Source organism: Oncorhynchus mykiss, chromosome 21 (assembly GCF_057628025.1).
Source record: "Oncorhynchus mykiss isolate SJ-2025 chromosome 21, ASM5762802v1, whole genome shotgun sequence".
Classification (NCBI taxonomy): Eukaryota; Metazoa; Chordata; class Actinopteri; order Salmoniformes; family Salmonidae; genus Oncorhynchus; species Oncorhynchus mykiss.
In genome coordinates, this window is record NC_143042.1 from 32,082,064 (window position 1) to 32,099,060 (window position 16,997).

The window sequence follows — 16,997 nt, forward strand, 5'->3', positions numbered from 1 at the left end:
ACAGCCTATAGGGGGAGGAGGTTAGAGACCTGGCCGTGTGGTGCCAGGACAACAACCTCTCCCTCAATGTGAGCAAGACAAAAGAGATGATTGTGGACTACAGGAAAAGGAGGGCTGAACAGACCCCTATTAACATCGATGGGGCTGTAGTGGAATGTGTTTAGAGTTTTTCAAGTTCCTTGGTATCCACATCACCAACAAGTTGTCATGGTCCAAATACACCAAGACCGTCGTGAAGAGGGCACGACAACATCTTTTCCCCCTCAGGAGACTGAAAAGATTTGGCATGTGTCACCAGAGCCTCAAAGTTCTACAGCTACACTATCAAAAGCATCCTGCCTGGTATGGCAACTGCTCGGCATCTGACTAAGGCGCTACAGTGGGTAGTGCGTACGGGCTAATACTTCACTGGTGCCAAGCTTCCTCCCATCCAGGACCTAAACTCAGCAAAAAAAGAAACGTCCTCTCACTGTCAACTGTTTCTTTCAGCAAACTTAACGTGTAAATATTTGTATGAACATAAGGTTCAACAACTGAGACATAAACTGAACAAGTTCCACAGACGTGTGACTAACAGTAATTGAATGTGTCCCGAACAAAGGGGGGGGGGTCAACATCAAAAGTAACAGTCTGTAGCTGGTGTGGCCACCAAGCTGCATTAAGTACTGCAGTGGTTCTCCTCCTCATGGACTGCACCCGATTTGCCAGTTCTTGCTGGGAGATGTTACCCCACTCTTCCACCAAGGCACCTGCAAGTTCCCAGACATTTCTGGGGGGAATGGCCCTAGCCCTCACCCTCTGATCCAACAGGTCCCAGACTTCCTCAATGGGATCGAGATCCGGGCTCTTCGCTGGCCATGGCAGAACACTGACGTTCCTGTCTTGCAGGAAATCACACACAGAACAAGCAGTATGGCTGGTGGCATTGTCATGCTGGAAGGTCATGTCAGGATGAGCCTGCAGGAAGGGTATCACATGAGGGAGGAGGATGTCTTCCCTGTATTGCACAGCGTTGAGATGGCCTGCAATGACAACAAGCTCAGTCCGATGATGCTGAGACACCCCAGACCATGACAGACCCCCCCCCCCCCCCCCCCCCCCCCATGTTTTTACACTGCTGCTACTCGCTGTTTATTATCTATGCATAGTCACTTTTCCCCAACCCAATGTACAAACTACCATGACTAACTGGTACCCAAGCACATTGACTCTGTACAGGTACCATATATAGCCTTGTTACTGTTATGTAATTTGATTAGATTTTTTTTAAATTACTTTATTTAGTAAATATTTTCTTAACCAACAAGGCCATTCAAGAAATGAAGTTAAGGGCTTGTGAGTAAGCATTTTACTGTAAGGTCTACCTACACCTGTTGTATTCTTCAAATGTGACATAAAATTTGATGTGAAATGTCACTTGCATGTTCTGTTCCTTTGAATTACCATAATCGAAATGTGATTTCTGTCATTCTGAGCACCGTTGCCGGACACCCTAATCAGGTTACGCACCCACTGAATATGGGTCCGGTAAATTTCTCAAATGTACAGGTAAATGAATGTGCTGCTGGTCAGATGTCCGGCGCCACATTTTCCTGGGTGTGCTTTCTAGGATAGTGTTGTCACGATACCAGTATCACAATACTAGGAAGCAAATCATAAAGTGGACTGAATTTCTTGAGGAAAACGGTCCTAATGTTGGGGACAATACTGCCTTATGTTGTCGCCCGGAGTCACATTTAGTTTATTTTGCAAGATATAATGGCACACAATATTTTCCAAAAGTAGGCTTTAAAGGACCATAGTTTTTTTGTGCTTTGTTTTCTTTTTTACCTAGGGAAACCTGGTATCGTAGTATCCTGATTAGTACCCTAGAAGCACACTCTGGTTTATTATTTTATCTTTTTTGTATTTTTATAAATGTAACCTTTTGTGTGTGCCACCCCTCACCCATTATCTGTCACCTGGCATTTGGCCATGACCACCTTGTCATGGGTGTTTCTGAGATGGACTGACAGACCTTTAAGGACACACACACACACACACACACACACCGAGATCCTTAGGCCAAGTGGAAGGATTGCGCTCCCCATTTCAGAGGAGATGAGGGGGAGGCAAGTTACTGAGTGTTGGGAAGCCACATGGGCAACCTGGTCGCTCCGACTAGACATAACAGTACACGTTTTCTTTTTACCTGTACTATGTAACTCAAAAACGTATAATACAAATGTGTGAGAGACCGTGTTGACATGGGTGAATGGCATTACCACTAAGCCTGTTTCGACTCCCATCGTTTTAATTATGGCATTTATCTATTGGACTTGACCCGTTGGATGGAACTGACCTAATGGTCGGAAGAAGAGGGGGAGAAAGAAGAGCAAACGGAGTGGGAGGAAGAGAAGGAAGGGTGGTGAAGCCGAGTAATCTAATTGGTTTTCAAGTGGGATTAATTAGTCTCCAATGTAGCTAGGTTAATTCCTTCTCTTCCTCCTCCTTCCGGCATCAGCAGTCTTCTCAGGTCAATCTCGCTCCCTCTTTCACACTCTTTCTCCTTCCTTTTCAGTCCAGCAGTCTGTCTTCTCTGCTTATCCTGGGTATCCTCCAGTAGCGTTGGTGGCCATTTGACCTTTTAAAAACCTTTAGTGACGGGGCTAACATTAGGTGTGTGTGCACGTACACACGGTACAAGTCAAACGTTTGGACACAGCTACTCATTCAAGGGTTTTTCTTTTTACTATTTTCTACATTGTAGCAAAGACATCAAAACTATGAAATGACACATATGGAGTCATGTAGTAAGCAAAAAAGTGTTAAACAAATGAAAATATATTTTATATTTGAGGTTCTTCAAAGTAGCCACCCTTTGCCTTGACAGCTTTGCACACTCTTGGCATTCTCTCAACCAGCTTCATGAGGTGGAATGCATTTCAGTGAACAGAATTTCTTTCCTTCTTAATGCGTTTTAGCCATTCAGTTGTTGTGGCAAGGTAAGGGTGGTATACAGGAGATCCTTGGCTATTGGCTAATCAGGGACACTTAACCTGTAAGCTGATTGACAGTTTACCTTTTACTGCAGATCCAAAACCCAGACCTGACAAGAAAGAAAACGGGGATAGACCTACCTGAATTTGTCCACTGATTTCGCATACATTAGTCTCAAATGATGGTGATGTTCACGTTGGGCCCAATTCTAGCAAACAAGTAGCAGAGACCTGAGGACACCATCCAACCTGGAACTGAGTGAGTGAGTAGTGTTTGGTCTGATGCTATTTTGAAAGCCAAGAAGAAAAATAAAGTACATTACAATGATTTATTTTATGGGGACTGAATGCTGAGTTAAGGTTCCCAGGCTTGCAAGGACAGACCAGATACAAATTAAAGTGGCACTAAGATGTGAAGTAAAAGGTGTCGAGGCCTTTGCACCCAGCAAGTGGCAGGAGTCTTCAAAGCATCCTCAGAAGCCCTCTCTTGCTGTTCAAAGACCATTCACTAGCATTTTCTAAAATAAATCTGCCTCCAGAAATAAAAGCTTCTCCCAAGTGGGTGAGACACCTACTTCTGCTGCACTGCTACTTGGATTCCACCCGGCGATCTCCTGAGCTACCGCTCGCCTCCAGCAGTCGCGCACTGTTGGGGCGAGTGACTCTGAACTTACAATGCCTTAAAGATGAAATGCATTTCTTGTGCATTTTGCTATTTGTCTCATGACTCCTGCATACTTTGCAGTCAGCAAACTTTCTTTACCCAACCGTGGGACAGACTGTTCCCACACTCGGGACTCTGACTCTCTATTTTGTTTACAGACTTTTGGCCTCCCATCCTATTCTAACCACCTCTTGCCGGCTTTGTATTCATGTTACCTGATGGAAATGCTGTACAATATGATCTTGTTGCCATCTGATGCACATTCAGATGTCATAAATCAGCACTGCAGAGCTCTCCCAGTCCTATGCAGTGCCTTGATTGTATTACTGTTGATGATATCTGGAAATGTGCATGTATTGTTGCTAGCCCCAATTCTGACTAGTGCTCTGATATCTGCTTCACTGATTTCTGCTCCTGTAAAAGCCTGGTTTTTCGGCACGTTAACACTAGAAGCTTATTACATAAAATGGATCAATTGGAAGTGTGGGTTCACAGCTCCAATCCAGATGTGTTGGTCATTACTGGGACGTGGTTAAGGAAGAGTGTTTTGAATACTGATGTTAACCTTTCTGGTTATAACCTTTTTCGGCAAGACAGATCTTCCAAAGGTGGGGGAGTGGCATTTATTTTCTTTACCAAGGATCACTTTCAGTGCTCTGTCTCCACCAAGTCTCCCCCCAAACAATTTGATTTGCTGGTTTTAAGCATTAAACTTTCAAATAGCTCTTTGTTGACTGTTGCTGGGTGGTTGTGTCCTCCATCAGCACCAGCCTGTACCCTACCTGCCCTAAGCTCTCTCCTGGCCCCGTACACTAAGTCTGAATTTCAAGTTCATAACAACCGGTAATCAGCCTTTTTGGATGCCGATTATGGCCGATTACATCGCAATCTACGAGGAAACTGTGTGGTGGGCTGACCACCTGTTACGCGAGTCCATGTCAAAAGGACCTTGTGGCTGTAAGGAGCCGAGGTAAGTTGCTAGCTAGCATTAAACGGATCTTCTAAAAAAAACAAATCTTCTCAATCACTAGTTAACTACACATGGTTGATATTACTAGGTTAACTAGCTTGTCCTGCGTTGCATATAATCAATGTGGTGTCTGTTAATTTATCGAATCACAGCCTACTTCAACTTCGCCAAACAGGTGATGATTTAACAAAAGCGCATTGCTGAAAAAGCACAATCTTTGCACAAATGTACCTAACCATAAACATCAATGCCTTAATCAATACACAGAATATTTTTTTTATCTGCATATTTAGTTAATATTGCCTGCTAACATTAATTTATTTTAACTTGGGAAATTGTCTCTTCTCTTGCGTTCAGTGCAAGCAGAGTCGGGGGGAATATGCAACAGTTTGGGCCGCTTGGCTCATTGAACTAATTTGCCAGAATTTTACATAATTATGACATAACATTGAATGTTGTGCAATGCAACAGCAAGATTTAGATTTAGGGTTGCCACCCATTCGATAAAATACGTAACGGTTCCGTATTTCACTGAAAGAATAAATGTTTTGCTGACCATATTAATGACCATAAGTTTTGTATTTCTGTGTTTATTAAAATTAAGTCTGATTTGATAGAGCAGTCTGACTGGGCGGTGGTAGGCAGCAGCAGGCTCGTAAGCATTCATCCAAACAGCACTTCACTGCGTTTGCCAGCAGCTCTTAGCAATGGTGCTGGCAATACATAACCTAAAACCTCTTAACTGGGAATATTGAGGAACTGGGAATATTGAACCACCAGCTTTCATATGTTCTCATGTTCTGAGCAAGGAACTTGTATGTTAGCTTTTTTACATGGCACATATTGCACTTTTACTTTCTTCTCCAACACTGTTTTTGCATTATTTCAATGTTTCATTATTTATTTGAGACTAAATATATTTTATTTACATTTAGTTAAAAGGAGTTCATTCAGTATTGTTGTAATTGTCATTAGACTAAATTTAAAAAATATATATATATATCGGCTTTTTTTGGTCCTCCAATAATCTGTATCGGTGTTGAAAAATCATAATCGGTCGACCTCTAATCCTGACTGTTATAGGCCCATTTCTATTTTGACCTGTTTATCGAAAGTGTTGGAAAAACTTGTCAATAATCAACTGACTGTCATTCTTGATTGCATACCCGAGAGAATAATAGAAATCTGGTTTCTGCACAGGTTATGGATGTCACTGCAACCCTAAAGGTCCTCAATGATATCACCATTGCCCTTGATTCTAAGCAATATTATGCTGCTATTTTTATTGACTTGGCCAAAGCTTTTGATACAGTAGACCATTCCATTCTTGTGAGTATTGGTGTCTTCTGAGGGGTCTTTGGGCTGGTTTGCTAACTGCCTCAGAGTGCAGTGTATAAAGTCAGAAAATATGCTGTCTCAGCCACTGTCTGTCACCAAGGGAGTACCCCAAGGCTTGATCCTAGGCCCTCTTCTCAATTTACATCAACAACAGCTAAGGCAGTAGAAAGCTCTCATACATTTATATGCAGATGATATTCTTATACTCAGCTGGCCCCTCCCTGGATTTTGTGTTAAATTCTCTACAACAAAGCTTTCTTAGTGTCCAACAAGCTTTCTCTACCCTTGAACTTATTTGGAGGTGTTCAGAACAAGGTTGTGGTCTGGTAAGAAGAATGCCCCTCTCCCCACTGGTGTGATTACTACCTCCTGAGGGTTTGAGCTTGAAGTAGTCACCTCATACAAGTACTTGGGAGTATGACTAGACGGCGGTACACTGTCCTTCTCACAGCACATATCAAAGCTGCAGGCTTAAGTTAAATCTAGACTTGGTTTCCTCTATCGTAATCGCTACTCTTTAACCCCAGCTACCAAATTAACCCGGATTCAGATGACCATCCTACCCATGCTAGATTAGGGACTTAATTTATAGATCGGCAGGTAATGGTGCTCTGGAGCGGCTAGATGTTAATGTGTCCTATAAGGTGCATTAACATCACTGCACTCAATACTCTTCTGTAAACTGATCATCGCTGTATACCAGTCGCAAAACCCACTGGTTGATGCATATTTATAAAACCCTCTTAGCCTCACTCCCCCCTATCTGAGATATCTACTGCAGCCCTCATCCTCCACATACAACACCTGTTCTGCCGGTCACATTCTGTTAGAGGTCCCCAAACACACATCCCTGGGTCGTTCGTCTTTTCAGTTCGCTGCAGCTCGCGACTGGAACGAGCTGCAACAAACACTCAAACTGGAGTTTTATCTCAGCTGTATCTCTTCATTCAAAGTCTCAATCATGGACGTTCTTACTGACAGTTGTGGCTGCTTTGTGTGATGTATTGTTGTCTCTACCTTCTTGCCCTTTGTGCTGTTGTCTGTGCCCAATAATGTTTGAACCATGTTTTATGCTGCTACCATGTTGTTGCTACCATGCTGTGTAGTAGTGTTTTCTCTCGTTGTGATGTGTGTTTTGTCCTATATATTGTCTTTATTTTTAATCCCAGGCCCCCATTTTCCTTTTTGGTAGGCTGTCATTGTAAATCACAATTTGTTCAAAGTTGAGGTATGTAGATTTAACATGGACTTAGCATAATAAAACAGACTTAAGTATTTTTTGTTTGTTAAAGGAATAGTTTGGGATTTTGGCAATGAAGCTCTTTATCTACTTCCCCAGAGTCAGATGAACTCGTGGATACCATTTGTATGTCTGCTTGCAACTTAAAAAGGAAGTATGCTCTCTAGCGTTTACACTAACACTAGTTAGCAACTGTGCAATGACTGGAAGTCTATGGGAACAGCTAGCATGTCGACTTCGTCATTACTCTAATCCTAATTAGCACTGAGTTGCGAAATGACATCTTGTTTCCTTCATACTGTACGCAGCGACTTACAAATGGGTGTCGACAAGTTCATCGGACTCGGCGGAAGTAGATAAGGGGCTTCATTGCCAAAGGGGGTCAGTTGAGGCTGTTGCACAGTAGTGTCCAGCAGTGGTTGGAGCCTGAGCATATTGTTATGGTCTAAGTAGGATCCTTAAGACCTCTCTCCATCTCTCTCATCTCTCTCCATCTGTTTCCCTCATCTCTCCTTCCCTTCCTCACTCGCTCTTTCTGTGTCCCCATCTCCTCCCACTCCTTTCTCCATCCCCCCCCTAACAGACAGATAGAAAGCGTTAGCCAGCATTCCTGTCGCTCCAGCCCGTCCACAGCTGAAGCCCTCTCTCAAAGCAACTGTATTGTGACCCAGCAGCCATTGTTATAACAGGACAAAGCCCCTATCAAAGCCCTGGTCAGGGTCAACTGGGGCCAGCCTTAAAACACGCACGCACGCACACAGGCACGCACGCACACAGGGGGAAATATACGCACACGCTTTAGATACAGGGGATATGCGCAGCCAGAGCCCAGCCAGAGCCCAGCCTAATCCACTGCCAGAATGTGTGTGGACCACGAAGGGACATGCTTTTTTACCAACTTTTTTGCTGAAGTTAACTGATGCTCTCTCTCTCTCTCTCTCTCTCTCTCTCTCGCTCTCTCTCGCTCTCTCTCGCTCTCTCTCGCTCTCTCTCGCTCTCTCTCGCTCTCTCTCGCTCTCTCTCGCTCTCTCTCGCTCTCTCTCGCTCTCTCTCGCTCTCTCTCGCTCTCTCTCGCTCTCTCTCGCTCTCTCTCGCTCTCTCTCGCTCTCTCTCGCTCTCTCTCGCTCTCTCTCGCTCTCTCTCGCTCTCTCTCGCTCTCTCTCGCTCTCTCTCGCTCTCTCTCGCTCTCTCTCGCTCTCTCTCGCTCTCTCTCTCTCTACAGAATGAAGCTGGATGGAGGGATCTGATCTGAGATGGGGTTTCTGTGGTGTACCCCTCTAACTACATCCCTCCACCGCCACCCTTTGACCTCGACCCCAAGGCTGGCCCTCTGCCACCACCCTTCAACCTCGACCCCAAGGCTGGCTCACAAGGTCACGCCCCCTTTGAACCACAACACCACGAAGACGGCGGAAGATGAAGACGGAAGGCGCTCGCATTTTAGTCTATATATATATATATATATATATATATTATTTTTTGTGTTTTCTTTCTGTTTCGTCAGTGGCTGGTTTTGACGCTGCTCTCTCTCGTCGTTAAAGGACTTTAGATATAAAAACATTATTTCTGATCTACAGCACAAAAAGGGAGCTTCGCTCAAACATGGTATCGCTGTAAGTTAATAATAATAATAATAATAATTATAATAGCCAAATAATAATACAACTCTTAGACTGGGTTGAGACTGGTCAGTAGAGTTTACTCTAAAGTATTACTCTTATCTTAGAGTTTACTCATCTTCTCACTGAGAAACTGCTACATGTATTTAAAGCCACATAGTGCATTTGTTATCCTGACATGGTTTATTTAGTATTTTTCTATTAGCAGAAAAGGGTACTGGACTCGACGAAAGTCCCAATATTTTCCATAGAAGACGCAAGTACTTTATTTCCACTCAAGGGCCTTATTAGCACAGGTCTGGCTCACAGATGTATGGAGATATATACACATACACACTTTCACTTGTCTGTGCTCTTTAGGCTACAGTCAGGGCCGTAACCAAGGTTTTTGTGAGGTCTGGATTTTTTTGAGGGGGTGGGCGTTGAAGCTCATTTACTGCATTTCTGTACAATTCAAAAAAAGCTATTTGTAGAACAGCAAAACAAGCAAAAATGACCACCGCCATTATCACCTTGGCTGCTGTAGGTTCATTCATTCACCTCAGTCGATCTACAAACGTATATTAGCTATACAATTGTAATGTTATATCCCTGAAAGGGGGGTGAAATAGGAGGAATGATTCAAACTGACACAGCATCGGCGACTGAGTCAGTTGTAATGATGAATTGCAGAAAATCACATTTTTACTTCTCTTTTCTCAAATTACATAGCATTAATGTTTGTATCCCTAGGCATTACTAATCAAGCTCTGCACAAACGCATCAAAGGAGCACACCGATCGTATTATCACATGCACATGAATTATTAGTATATTATGATTCTGTTATGATTCTGATATCAGTGATGTAGTGGTAAATAAAAAAAGTTCTCATTTACCAATATAAATGAGAACGTATGTCATTTTTAGTGTACTGTATTTTCATTTCGATTCGAATGTAATGTCGGCCTAGGCCTGTAGGGAAGATGGGCCATGTGGAGATGTTCATATTGAAACATATATATTTTAAGTTCCTAACCTGTTTAAAAGATTAGTACAGATTTTTCTCAGGGGGGCCCAGACCCAAGTTTGGGAACCACTCCTCTGCTTCCATTGCAGCCTGCCTCAACCTTAACACTTGAGTGCCACATCACTGTCTGTTTCAGTAGCCTACTCTCTGTAAAGCAAAGTTATTGTGAGATCTTAACCTATTTTTTTGTTTTTTGCTCCTGTTGAGGTCGGCTTCGTTTAACATTAGCTTAATCCTTCTAGCTGGTCCTCGGCCTGTGCCACAAGAGGGCAAAGTTAGCCGTTTGAGAGCGTGGTGAATGTGCTGCTAAAAAGGAAAATCCGGGGAGGCAAATCCAGGGGACGCAGGCGAACATAACGAACAAACCACTGTTCCTGATTCCACTCGTTCGCAAAGAAGCCGGCGTGATTTAAAAACAGCCAGATCAAGAATGTAAGTGTTCTGAGCTTTGATCAATGCTGAAAGCAATATTCAGATATTGACCCATAATATATTATTTTTATTAGAAAGAAAATGAGAGGTCCGGACCGCTGTGTCCTCATGCAGTTACGGCCCTGGTTACAGTGACTGACCACACACACGATGCCCCCTGTTGCAGTGACTGACCACACACACGATTCCCCTGTTGCAGTGACTCCACTAATCCACCAGTAAGTGTGCTGGGTGACACACGGGGCTGGGGTGACGTTAGGGGTTCCAGTAACCTGACTCTACACCCCCCCCCCCCCCCCCCTCCCCCAAGGTGCAACATACACACACCGCTGCCAGCCCCTAACTTCCCTGGTTACAGGCTGGCTGTAGTGAGGGAGAGATCGCAGGGGCGTGAGGGTCTATTCTCGGCCTAAACTGGGAGCCACAAGAACCAGTTCAGAGAGGTTTTCAGGATATGACAGTAAGGCACAACTAAGGTCAAATACGTTGTCTAATATGTTGCTTGGAATTCGTGTGCCATTTAACAGAGGAGTGATCAATTTACCATCCTAACTGAAAGACCGCTGTAGGTTTTCCTCTTCATTTTCTTTCATTTCAGTATTTTGACTCGTGTGCCATGCCTTTTAAAAATATTTATATATATCCCTAAAAAAAATGTACCCTCCTGTCTCCCTTCTGAAAGGCTGGAAGCAGTGAGTTCTGCTAGAGTACTGTTGTGTATTTTTCTGTGCATTCTCTGTCAGCCTTTTATATAGTTAACCCACTCTATGGGTGTAGGTGGGAGGAATGGGGGGGACAGAGGGAGATGATGTTAGTGGCACTATCGATTGCGTGACTGGAGTGTTCATTTTATTCGCTCGCCTGATTTATTCCCTCGCTTCCTTCCCCCTCTTTTTCTAGATCCCTTAGTCATTTGATATGATGACTGAACCAAAATGTCAGTGAGAAGAAAATAAAAAAGAGCTTGATGCTTGTTAGGAAAGGGGGGGGGGGGGATTAGAAGGGCTCAAAAGTATCATGGTACGTCTTGTCGGTGTGTTAACTAATGTATGAAGATGATTGATGATGATATATTTGTTGGTGCAGAATAATGGACTGTGGAAAAGGTTGACACCCACCCGAGCAAAAAAAAACAACCCGTCAGATCCCATTTGGTACAACCAATGTCTTATATGGTACTGTTGCGGTGCACAGAACCTACTGTTACTGTATGTTATGGAAAATGAACCGTTACTATACCTACCCAAGGCTGAAACCATAGAACTAGAATCCTCATCATTCTAATTCTGTGGTTGGAACACGTTTTAAAGGCTGTACTATGATTTTATTTCTTTTTTTGGTTACGCTGCAGCGCTTTTCAGCTATTAGATTTGAACAATACAAAAGCTTTATTTGGCAAGACTTTCTGTGATTTAAGAAGTCTTACTTAATCAATTAAATAAAAAATAGGCTTGATTATCGATACTCACATCAGCCTGGTTCAGTTCTGTACTATTTGGTGGATGATGATTTTACTTTGTTCTGTTGATATATTATAGGCCAATATGGTCGGGTCCCACACTTCTTACTATCGATGTATTGGACATGCATTCTCAGTAGTGTGCTAGTGTGGATGTTGGAACAGAGCCGTAGAGTTTTGAGTAAACAATAACAACAAACCCTTTTTAGGAAATAATGGGGGAAATTCTAACTACATAATATATTACAGAGGAACTACACGGTACTGCATAAATAAATGTGCAACAGTATTTTTATTTTTGTTTATCTACTTCATAGAAAGGGCAGAAGTTAAATCTCCATAGTTTTTTGGGTGTTGTGTTGATACTTTTGATTGAACACTTAAAGACGGGGTTTAAAATTATTTTTAAGCTAAACGGAGACAGTGGGATAAACTTGTTTTCAAGAGTATGACGATGTAGACACTTAGCAGTTTTGTAAAAAAAAAAAAAAAACAGAAAAATAAAAAATAACCTCTGCCTGATGTTTTTGTAACTTACTATTTTATTTGCTGCTGTGTAGTATTACAAAATAACCAGTTTGAATGCGGTTGATCTGATGGCAACCATGACGGTGTCATTTTCATTGCTACCCGTGTTTTCTTTCAGAACTTAATGGCATTGTCATTTAGCTTTATGGAACAGACAGTTCTTCATACGGTGGAGGTGTTAATCCTCATATGTGCATTATATTTCTCTGCAACGTATGTCCTTAAGGGGGGAAAAAAGGTGTTAAAACAACAAAAAAGAAGAGAAATTATTTAAATATGATAGTATTTTTTTCATGTTAATTGCGCCTCTTTCTTTTCTTTTTTTTCTCTCTCACTTCAGGGGAGATGGGGTGAAGTCCTAATGGAGGAATTTGGAGCATAGTGTTTATATTTATCCAACTTTTTTGCTTTCAATAGAGCTATTGCAATAAAAGTGTTAATGTACATCTTACCACCTCAACTGTCCCTTATTATTTGTGTGTGTGTACGTATTAGTAAGCCTTGTCTGAGCCAGAATGGCCCGTGGGGCTAGAGTTCATCTACTGTTTCTGGAGTGTAAGCGGAGTTGATGTACAAGTACAGCAGTGAAGGCTGCTGAGGAGGATGGCTCATAATGGCTGGAATGGTATCAAACACGGTTTCCATGTGGTTGATACCATTCAATTGACTCCATTCCAACCATTTACTAGGTGTCATCCTCCCCTCAGCAGCCTCCACTGAAGCACAGTATACACACGGTCCCCTGTCCAGGGGGTATGGTGTGTACTACATGTCATAAGTTGACTCTTTGGCCAATGCACAGTGACTATGCTTCAAAACCCAGAATGCAACTGGCCAACAACAGCCACTGACTGATAGTTGGACCACCTCTCTGAAATAAAATGTTGACCTTCTAACAGTTGAGGGCTCGAGTTACCTTTTGGCTCAAACAACTTATACCAGTGTTTACCAACTGTTCTGTTTAGTTGTCTACTATGATCAAAAGCGGACCCTGACAGCAGTGGAATTCGAACCCACGCCCCCAAAGAGATCGAGCACCTTTAGACCACTTGGCCACACTATCACCTAACCTGTCACACAACTTTGTTTGTTTTGGCAATCCCATGATATCCTATCAAGTCTAGATCTACTGAACTTGTAACCGTTGTGCACATTTCACACTAAATATCTATGTGCCATTTCTGAAAAGACTGCATGTACAAATATATTGAGATTTTTTTTGCCCAAACCTTCCCGCACAAAGCCCTAACCTGCAAGGAGAGTAACCTAAAGAGCCCCTGCAGCCAGCTGGTTCTGGCAACACAATTGCACCTAACCAAATTAAGAGGAAACAAAAAGAGAACTACTTGACACATTGAAGAAAATAAAAATCGCATACAGCAAAATACTTGAAATAATTGATTGATTGACCACTAACGTGGGTCTAATTAAATGAGAGCTGGGCCATTGTAGGCCTGTTGGGTACTTCGCAAGTAGGACACCATCAGTCAGAAAAGGTGATAAGCTTATTTCCTATTTCTAACCATTTTAGAATGCAAACATGTTTATGTTCGCTCTTCTGACTAGCGGCAAATGATTGCATCTTATATTTACTTTTTTTATTTTTATGTGTGCACAAAATACTCAGCATGGTCTCATAAAAAGCTTAAATTCTTGTTAATCTAACTGCACTGTCCAATTTACAGTAGCTATTACAGTGAAATAATTCCATGCTATTGTTTGAGGAGAGTGCATCATTTAGAACATGAAAGTTATTAATTAACATATTAGGCACATTTGGGCAGTCTTGATACATGTTTAAAATAAATGCAATGGTTCATTGGATCAGTCTGAAACTTTGCATATACACTGCTGCCATCTAGTGGACAACATCTAAATTGCACCTGGGCTGGGATAATACATTATGGCCTTTCTCTTGCATTTCAAAGATGATGGTACAAAAATAATACAAAATAATAGTTGTTTTTGTCTTTGTATTATCTTTTACCATATTTATTGTGTTATATTCTACTACATTCCTTTCACATTTCCATGAACATCAAAGTGTTTCCTTTCAAGTGGTACCAAGAATATGCATATCCTTGCGTCAGGGCCGGAGCTACAGGCAGTTAGATTTGGGTATGTCATTTTAGGTGAAAATTGAAAAAAAGGGGTGGATCCTTAATAGGTTGGCAACAACAAAAGGAGGGTGGGTGTATAATGTGAACATCTAGTAACCAAAAGGTTGTGTGTTCGAATCTCATGATGGACAACTTCAGCATTTTATAAAATACATTTTAGCTACTTTGCAACTACTTAGCATGTTAAGCTAAATGGTTAAGGTTACCTAACTCAACCTTCATCCCTCACTGCTAGCCTAGCTAACATTAGCCACAACAAATTGGAATTCGTAACGTATATGTACTGCAAATTCATAATATATTGTACGAATTGCAATTCGGAACATATACGGATGGCTATTTGTAACATAAGAAATGTATGCTGGACATCCACAAATGAATGCATACCATACGAAACGTAACATAACATACTAAATGGAGTGTACAGATTCATAGGAAATGCTCTGAGACCAGGTTGAAATACTAGGCTATTTGCCTGCTTGCAATGCAATACTTCAACCACTAGAAACTGCGTATGCATGGTCTAAAGTTTGCGGGAAGTTAAGCACATTCTCACTTCATGTTAATTTTTAAAAAATAAGTCGCACCCATGTTCTGGGGTATATCTTGTACATATGCAATGTTTATAAATGAGGCCCCAGCGCCTGTGTCCACAAAGCAGCTGAGTAGGAGTGTGAATCTACGATCTGTCTACACAATCTTATTCATAATGATCTAAAATTCAAAACTGATGCTAGACAGCTAAACACATTCTAATTGGTACTAACACTGTTTTCAGATGGAGCACAGTAGTAGTGGGATACTGTCTTTGTTTCTCTCTGTCTCTCTCTGTCTGTGAATAATTCCCTTTAGTTGTTGTTGTTCTCAAACTAACCCAGTGTTAGTCCCAAATTCCACCTCTGAGACAGAGAGAGCATCCTGACTGTCAAAACAAGGTACATTTCACATAACGTACAGTTATGAATGGAACTATGGTTCCCTGGAGAAGGGAACGAGGTATAACATACTATGGGGTCTCAACGTCCAATCCTATTCGCCTGAAGCAAACTGAAATCAAGCCCAACGGGCCAATGGAGGCCGAGCCCACCCTCGGAAGCCCCGCCTTCCTAGCTATAATACCAGGGCTGTCATCTATTTCCTAAATTCAGTACCGCTCTTCAGCGAACCCATGCACCCTGGCGGTGCATAGCCAAAATATGTCATGCCTCATTCCCTCCTTCAGGGAACAGCAGTTATATTCATAACTGTACATACCCTTTCAGTCGGTCACTCGGTATAACATACTATGGGGACATACAATCACGCCCCAAGTCGGCTCAGAGGGTACCAAACTAGCAGGATCACGGCAGCTCAAGCACACACAGGTTCCACCGTGTTGTGTTGTGTTCATCATTGATTGTCTAGTATAGCATCCATGATTCGTATCATCGGTTGGACAGTATTTCGTTTTTTTTTTTTTTTTTTTTCATTGGAAATGACTAGGTGATTTGGTGGTTCTATTTCCGTTGTATTTGAGATGCTACTCGTTGAGATAAACGTCCGCTTCAACTGAGAGCAAGTGTTTTTGAAAGTATTTCTGCAATATCCCTAACTCCACCGGAGCAGTTCTTGCCTCATGCGGGCAAATCAACAATCCCATGGGACAGATAGAAGTTGTCTTTTGAGAAGTAAATGCTAGCTACCAGACTGGATGTGGTTAGCCCTGAGAGAAAAAGGGCCATTCTTCACTGTCTTGGCGCCGAGAGCCTGCACATCTTCCAAACGCTTGGGGAATCACACATGATGCAGCTGTTGAACTTTTGGATGGACATTTCACAAAGAGATATTTTCGGCATCGCTCACGGCGAGTGGGTGAGTCAGTGACCGAGTACGTCAGCGATCGTAAAGGGCTAGCACAGTCATGTCAGTTTGGTTATCTTCGAGATGAAATGATCAGGGACCAGTTAATTGAAAGAACCTCAAGCTCATTCGTGCGGGAGAGGCTTCACCTTGAAGATGATGATCTGACTTTAGCAAAAGCTGTAGCCATAGCTTCCCAAGTGGAATCAGCAGCTCACTGTGCAACTAAGATCTCTGAGGCACAAGCACATGCTTCCAGTGCTGTTCAAGCTTTGCAGCAGTCTCAGTGCTCAGACTGTAACTGTCACTCAGACAGTGACATGAGTGCCTCAGTGCAGTTGTTGAGAACCCATGCGCGTCAACGGTGTGCCAACCGTGTTTCCAATAGATACAATTCACGTGCCCCTGACTGCCCCGCTCGTGGACAGACATGTCGACGATGTCAGAAACCAAACCATTTTGCAAAGTGGTGTAGGTCAGCTCCAGCCCATTTTCCCGTGCACCAACTCTCATGCCCTTTGGACACACACCCTGCTGTTGGCTCAAACCTGGCTGGGTTTTCCACTTGTGCTGTATACCTGGATGACTCCTGCATTCCTCTCGTGCTAGCAAAAGTGTCGCTCCCCAACATTGCCTACCTACGAGAAGTTCTTGTCCCACCTGCCACTCCAGCCACCCAGTCTTAGCCTGTACAGTTATGGGCGCTCAGTGATTGATGTTGATTGATATGCCAAGTTCGAACATGAGTTGTCATGCTAGAATGACCCACCAGCTCCAAAAAGAGGTTACAGAAGCCACCTTT

General features: G+C 42.6%; 1 protein-coding gene across 1 annotated transcript in view; it reads left to right on the forward strand.

The window, feature by feature from the left end:
• Nucleotides 1-12,687, forward strand: part of LOC110500338 (insulin receptor substrate 2-B) — a 37,576-nt gene extending 24,889 nt beyond the window's left edge. Inside the window, exon 2 of the mRNA XM_021577652.3 lies at nt 8,413-12,687. Within this exon, the coding sequence (XP_021433327.3) occupies nt 8,413-8,417 (5 nt within the window). The 3' untranslated portion in view covers nt 8,418-12,687. The remainder of the gene's footprint in view (nt 1-8,412) is intronic.
• Nucleotides 12,688-16,997: the final 4,310 nt, after the last annotated feature.